Source organism: Populus euphratica, unplaced genomic scaffold (assembly GCF_000495115.2).
Source record: "Populus euphratica unplaced genomic scaffold, PopEup_1.0 scaffold28.1, whole genome shotgun sequence".
In the NCBI taxonomy this organism is placed as follows: Eukaryota; Viridiplantae; Streptophyta; class Magnoliopsida; order Malpighiales; family Salicaceae; genus Populus; species Populus euphratica.
Window position 1 is genome coordinate 401,651 of NW_011499862.1, and position 7,331 is coordinate 408,981.

Sequence of the window (7,331 nt, forward strand, 5' to 3'; positions counted from 1 at the left end):
GCAAGATTAGCTCTTGTATATGAGATTCTAAGGCTTGTGGTAAGATGGGGAGAAGTATTAATGGTGTTTCTGAGACTGCAGATGTGCCCGGCCACAACTTCCCTCATCCCTCTCTCAGTAATCCCCTGGCCTTTTGGCCAAAACTTCTCCTTTCCAAGTCTACACAGAAACCACATTTGAAAAGAAAAAAATGAACACCGGGTCTTGTCTGGTTTGTCCAGGTTGCTTGGGTCATGAGTTAATCCTCTAAGTCGCACGGGTTTTGCTGGATTGTTGTATTAGCTGATCTTTTAATAAATCCAAATCAATTTAGCAACTGGATCGACTGATTTTCAAGTTGACTGCTCAACTAGTACGAGTTTAATAACTATATTTTATTATAAATATTTATTAACTAAAAATAATATATTTTTATGGTAGATATTAATTTAAATAAACCAAATTAATATTTCATAATTAAATTATTATAAATAAAATTATTAAAATTATATTTTTGATTTTTTTATAAAAAACAGTTATAATTTTCTTGAGAATCCAACTTCATCATAAACAAATGAATACATGTTTCAACTTTACTTTGAAAAAAAAAACAGTTTTCTTAGTGAAACTGACCTTAAAATTTCTTACCACTTCTTATTTTATTCTAGCAAGTTTTAGTAATTATAGCTTACATGCATTGAACTTGAAGATTAGATCAGAGAAGATATCCAAACCAGAAAGCAATAGCATGGAGAAGAGATGGTCTCTCCAAGGAATGACGGCTCTTGTCACTGGTGGAACCAAAGGGATTGGGTAATCATCTCTAATTTTCCTTCTACTCTTGAACACCTTGCTTCCTTTAGTTCTAGCTCACAGTCATCGCTAGCTTATATATTCCTGATTTTGGGCTCCATTGTATAGACATTTATCAGCTTACCGTTGGAATCAGTCATAACAGCAACACTTGTTTGCTAATGCATTATGAACAGTTATGCTGTTGTGGACGAGTTGGCAGCGCTAGGGGCAATCGTGCATACATGTGCGAGGAACCAAGAACAGCTCAATGAACGCATCCGTGAATGGAATGAGAAGGGTTTTAAAGTTACTGGTTCAGTCTGTGATGTATCCTCTGATGCTGAAAGAGAGAAGCTGATGGAGGAGGTTTCCTCTCGCTTTGATGGTAAACTTAATATCCTTGTGAGTAAAATCCAACTCTGTTTCTTTCTTGTTTCTTAACGCATTCACAGTACTCGAAGAAGGGCTAGTAATATTATGAGGGAAGTTCTACAGGGCCTTTGGTATAAAACAATAGGCATTTTTTACGGGAAAAGAGAACTGCGATTGATAGCTGTTCCAATGATCCTAAGAAAGTTTCAAGGAAAGTGAAAATGAAAACAGTTATTAATATAACTTAATTAAGAACCCTTATTTGTTGTAGCATAAATGCATATAACTTGATTGTGCACAAATAAGTATTGTTTTATTAATTTCAATCAATAGCCTTTTAAACTCTTCCAAATCTCCAGGTAAACAATGCTGGGACAAACATATATAAAGCGACCTTAGATTACACAGCTGAGGATTTCACATCTCTCATGAACACAAACCTTCAATCTGCTTTCCATTTGTCCCAACTTGCACATCCCCTTTTGAAAGCTTCAGGTGCTGGAAAGATTGTCTTCATGTCTTCCATTACTAGTGTGGTATCTATAAACACTCAGTATCCTTTGTATTCAGCTTCTAAAGGTACTTAACTACTTCTCTAGACCTGTTTTCTCATTTTAATTTTCCTTCTGTTTCTACTGCAAAACCTTGTTCTCTTAGGACCTGTCATGACATGTATACTGCAGGTGCAATGAACCAACTTACAAGGAATTTGGCGTGCGAATGGGCTAAGGACAATATAAGGGTTAACGCAGTTGCTCCCTGGTTCATACGAACTCCTCTCACAACACCTGTACAACATTCTACAAACTCACGAGTTCTCTAATTAACGTTTGATCTCCTTTCTACATGTTTTTCCCATTCAATTCTCATTGCACAAGTGCAACAACATAGGTGGATTGTTCTGAACTAACGCGAGACGCTCAGTTCAGCAATATGATTATCTTATCGAACATTTTTATTGCTTCAGTTCTGCAATAATCAGTCTTAGGAGCTAGGTGAATTAGATTAATTAACGTCAGCAACACATTTGTTATTATCAAGCTAGTTTTTCTGTGATCATGAGTTATCTAATGCTTTTCCTTAACCATTCAGAGTCTGGATGATGAGAACATTCTGAAGGAGGTTTTCAATCGAACCCCCATGAAACGCGTTGGGGAACCAGGGGAGGTCTCTTCTGTTGTCGCCTTTCTATGCTTGCCTGCACCAGGTTTCTTAACAGGACAAGTCATATGCATTGATGGAGGGATGTCAGTGAATGGCTTTTCCATGGGTTGAAAATCAGCTGCTCTGAGGCGTGAATTCATCTACTTGTAGGATTGAATAAGGCAGTCTTATTGCCCTTTGATGATGTTTTTAACTATCCTGCCAAATAAGATGATTGTCTCAGCCTCTCAATGACTTGGAGCTAATTTAATCTTATTTATTTGAGTGTTTTCCATTCTCAACAAACTATTTTTTCAATTAATATTGTCTTTGATGATGTTGTGAACTGTCCGGTTGGATTTTTTCAGCCTCTCAACGATGACTTGCAGCCAATTTAATATTATTTATTTGGGTGTTTTCAATGATCAATAAACTATCATTTCAATTAATACTAGTTGATTTTCAAAGAATATGGGAAGGTTGGATCCAACTTTGAATTAGTCGGGTCATTTTACTCCACTACTGCAATTTAAATTTTACACCATTTATATATGAGATTAGTTTTATTTTTTTTAAGTAATGTAGATATTTAGGTTAGCTTACTGTATCTTAATTAATTTTATAAATTTTATTGATTAGTTGAATTATACTTTTCAAGATAGGGAATGAGTTGATTTTTTTTTTTCAAATATAAATTTTAAAATTAATAATTATATAAGTTTTTAGCGATTAAGATTTGTAAAACTCGAATTTGTGATTTTTTAAAAAGAAAATCTAGTATTGATTAGTTGAATTATACTATTCAAGATAGTGAATGAGTTGATTTTTTTTTTCAAATACAAACTTGGATATATATGATATGTTGATATGTTTTTTTATATAAAAAAATTTAAATATAAATTAAAAATTCTATTTAACATTCAATAATTATCTATGTAAATAAATAAAAATATTTGTTAACAATAATTAAAATAAAAATTAAAAAAATTAAGAGATGAATATAGATCTTACAAAATAAGATATTTACTTATTTTTTTTTAATGAATTTATTTATTAAAATCAATACAAAATAATATAAATAAATAAACATATAAAACTAGGTGTATAAAATAAAAAACAAAATGCATGGCCAACAATATTAAAAATATTATTTCAAAATAACTAATTTTTTACTAACAAAGCTTATATGTATAAAATGAAATAAAAATATGCAAAAAAATAAAATACAAAACAAAATAATTTTTTTAAAAAAAACCTCTATCTAAAAATGGCTTGGCAAACCTGTAGTATAGGTAATGAGATATGGATAAACTAATAGAATAGAAATTGAAGGTAACAAAAAAATCTATTTTTTAAAATAATATAAAATGATAAGATTAAAAAAAATGAGAAATTGTTTTTTTCCTAACCATATTAACTCTTAAAACCTATGACTCATGTTATTAGATTGGAACTATAAAAAATAGAAAAATAGTAAAATCCAATCCTGAACAAATCAAACATCAAAGAATGCAATTGGAAAAGAAAAAATCAACCACATAAAAATTTGTAATTAAAAGAATGAGGATGAAAATTGAAATAAAAAATGAATTTGAGGGCATAAAAAAAATTAATTTGATGGTTAAATTATAAAAAGAAAAACTTTCACAAAAGGAAAAGACAATAAAAACAATGAGGGCTAAATTAAAAAAAAATAAATAACATAAACTTTGATTGAATGATGAAATTGAAAACCAATAAAACTTTGACAAAAAAAGCCAAAACTAAAAAAATAATAATAGAAAGAATAAGAATCGAATTTAAAAAAAAAACAATATGTGAAAAATTGTAATTTAAGGATGAAAATAAACAATAAAAAACAAAAGGTCTAAAATTGAGAAATAAAAATAAAAGAGGACAAGCATGCACTTTCTCTTAAAGAAAAAAAAAAGAAGTAGAAAAACAACCACCAACATCAAACTGCTCGTCATTCATCGTCACGCGCCATGCCAGGAGAAAAAAAAAATAGTGACACTTCTAAGAACATGACAAAGAGCGAGGTTTTGTCAGCGGATGGTGTCACATGTGTTAACAACTTTCTTGATTAAAAATTTAAAAAGTAATGTAAAATTATGAAAATATCTCTCATTATCTTGGAAATAATAAATAAACCAATATAAAAAATATTAAAACATCCTAAAATATATAACTTATTTTTTATTTTTTCTAAAAATAAAAACATATTTTAACTACAGTATAAGAAGAGAAAAACAAAAGGAGCTCTTGGTCAATAACTAAATAATTTATGACCTTGGAGTAATGAAGTATACTATTTTAAAGTTTTTGAAAAAATTTCTTCGCTAAACAATTCCAAGTTTTGCTATTTTTAAAGTAGAAAATTTTTGTACTGCATAAATTTTTTTTAAAAAAAGCTAGCATACCTTGGCTATTCTTTGAATGACTGAAGAACTTATTGAAAAGACTAAAATGTTCTTATATTCTAAGTTTTTATCTTATATTCTAAGTTTTTATTTTTTTAACTTAAAGATAAAATGATAATCTCATTATACCAATCAATAATAAACTATATCTATAATTATAGTGAAAAATCATGTTCTATATTTTTTTTTGTTAATTTTAATGGAAGTATTTACTTATTTTTATCTTATTGGGCTCACTTGAATAATTTTTAAACTCAAGATGGTCAGATTACCTTTTTATTTTCGCTTGAAGTTACAATATTTTTAAAATTCTTTCCTATCAAGCTTCTTTCCCTTTTGTTTTCCCCTAATCGTTATTATCCTTCTTAGACTATTAATTTTGTGAGGTAAGAAATCTTTCAAACAAATTTTCTAAGATAATCTCATCCAAAGTTAGAATTTCTTCATAACTCTCTAAAATTTAAACTTTTTAGACTTTCCATGCTATTATCATTATAATTATTTTTTCTTCATTTGCATTTAGGAGTCTGCTTCGCCCTGAACCATGACATTTAGTTTACTCTAAACAAAAAGCCAAAAATTTGAGTAATTAATTGTAAGGAATTAGTTTGATAGTCAAGAAAGTTTGCATATTTTCTTGACTTCATGAATTCAAATCTTGGGTTAGGATTAAAAAAAATTATTAATTGTTTTTTAATACACCAGATCGACGAAGAATATATGCTTTTAAATTCATCAAGAGATATTTAATATTGATTAACGAGTAAAATGGTTCAAGAATATTCTTACTGTCAAGAAAATTTAAATCCTTCAAACTACTATCTACTCTCCTTTAGCATCAATCCCGTCCATAGAAAAATGCAAATGAAGAATTATGATGTCGAGATATTTAATATTCATCAAATTTCTTATCTTGAATCTTATTGCAACCCAGAGAAATCGAATTTCAATATTTGCTTTATTTATATTTTTCAAATTGTTCTATCTTTTCGGTAAATAAGCAATCATAATTAAGTTACAGAAATTGTTTATTTATTTTCAGTTTTTTTGCTTTTGCTTCTGCTTTTTTTTTCTTTTAATTGTTGAAAGGTTGTCACTGTAACTCAAGTGATAAACTTAAATTTAACATAATTAAAAATTAAAAAAACATATAAAAAAAAAAGACTCAAATAATTACTATGCTTAAGCAGAACTTTTATCAATGTGTATGTGCTTAGACATTGTAGCTCAAATTCATCTAAGACGCTAGTCTAATGCTAGGTGTATTGCCTAATGCTCTTAGTGTTAGGCATACACCCCAACACCTATATACTTATATGGGTTTAAGCTATTATACCGGAACTTAATGTGCTTGAGCTTATATAATTTATTTAAGCCTATTTTTCACCTTTAATAAGTTTAGGCATTTTACTTAGATCTAACACCTTTTTGATATTTCTAAGACTTCTTATAGGATTTTTAATATTACATATTATTTTAAGTATAATATAACTCAAAATATCATAGGAATGATATCACTCTTTAATATCTTTTCTCCATAAAAAACAAGTTTCATGAATAAAAAATATATTATACTATCAAAGTATTTAGTTAAGATGTTGTCAATATCTTTCCTTTCTATAATTTTTTCTTTCTATTTATTGATATTGCATTGGTTCAACAATATAAGTTGAATATATTTAAAAGGGAAGTTAAGGATTCTAACATACTATGAGCTGCCAATGGTTTCTACATGGGCTATAAATTGGCACAAATTACAATTTATTTGTTAATAGTACAACAGGATTGGATAGGAGTATCTGTCTCTCTTTCTATGTTAAAAATAAAAGCATTCTTGTCTATAAATAACCACCAAGAGAGTAGCAAAGAGAGAGAAAAAGTAGTAGAAGAACAAGAGAGAAGAAGAGAGAAAGTGGAGTGGCTGCTAAAGGCAGCAGTCTTGCTACAATGTGTAGTAGTATGTGAGGTACAATACAATGAACAACTATGGACTAAAATTTTTTGACTAGGAGATTAAGTTTTAAGTGGAACCCTCGAATATTTTTTGGGGAACTTGTTTAGTTGAAGGATTACCCATACGATTCTATTTTTGTATATGTAAGAATTTGTAATAAAACAGGTAAAACTATTGAAAGAGAAATACAACAAGGAAATAGAGATTGACACCCTATTTTGACTTGGATAAGTGTTTTGATTGGATGATCTGCTATCAAACATAAAAACAAAAAATATAGAGAAATTTAGAGAACAAAAATTGTATGAGAACACTTGGAGATTGTGCAGGAGTACCCGTAGAATCCAACTAAGTACTTTAATGATATGACATGTGTAAGGAGAAGAAAAGTTCCTAGATAAAGCTCAGAACAAAGACTGTGTGACAGATGTACACATAAAGTCTATTGTACTCTTAATGAAAGATAACAGGCAAAGACCTTTCTAATGCATGCAAGGATGGAAAGAGAGTTGTTATGGATGCACCTAATTGAGGAGGAGCAAATGTTTGTGATAAAAGGTGACCGTTGAGGATAAAAAGCCAAGACACCAAAAAGAGTTGGTGTTGGTAGAGCTGTCAAGTACAATGATGAAAAGCGTAGAAGCTCCAAACATAACAAATAAGATAAA

General features: G+C 29.3%; 1 protein-coding gene across 1 annotated transcript; it reads left to right on the plus strand.

Moving 5' to 3' along the window:
- The first annotated feature begins 687 nt into the window (after nt 1–687).
- Nucleotides 688–2,514, plus strand: LOC105124996 (tropinone reductase homolog At1g07440-like). Its single transcript, XM_011025244.1, has 5 exons — nt 688–792; nt 969–1,176; nt 1,506–1,725; nt 1,830–1,936; nt 2,239–2,514. The coding sequence occupies exons 1-5, from the start codon at nt 728–730 to the stop codon at nt 2,419–2,421; spliced, it is 783 nt and encodes a 260-aa protein (XP_011023546.1). The 5' UTR covers nt 688–727; the 3' UTR covers nt 2,422–2,514.
- Nucleotides 2,515–7,331: the final 4,817 nt, after the last annotated feature.

Excerpts from the sequence above, each read along its gene's own strand:
- LOC105124996 (XM_011025244.1), top strand. The coding sequence starts at position 728 with ATGGAGAAGAGATGGTCTCTCCAAGGAATGACGGCTCTTGTCACTGGT. Across the intron at positions 1,177-1,505 it reads ATGGTAAACTTAATATCCTT|GTAAACAATGCTGGGACAAA; the intron begins GTGAGTAAAATC and ends CCAAATCTCCAG. Across the intron at positions 1,726-1,829 it reads TTTGTATTCAGCTTCTAAAG|GTGCAATGAACCAACTTACA; the intron begins GTACTTAACTAC and ends TGTATACTGCAG.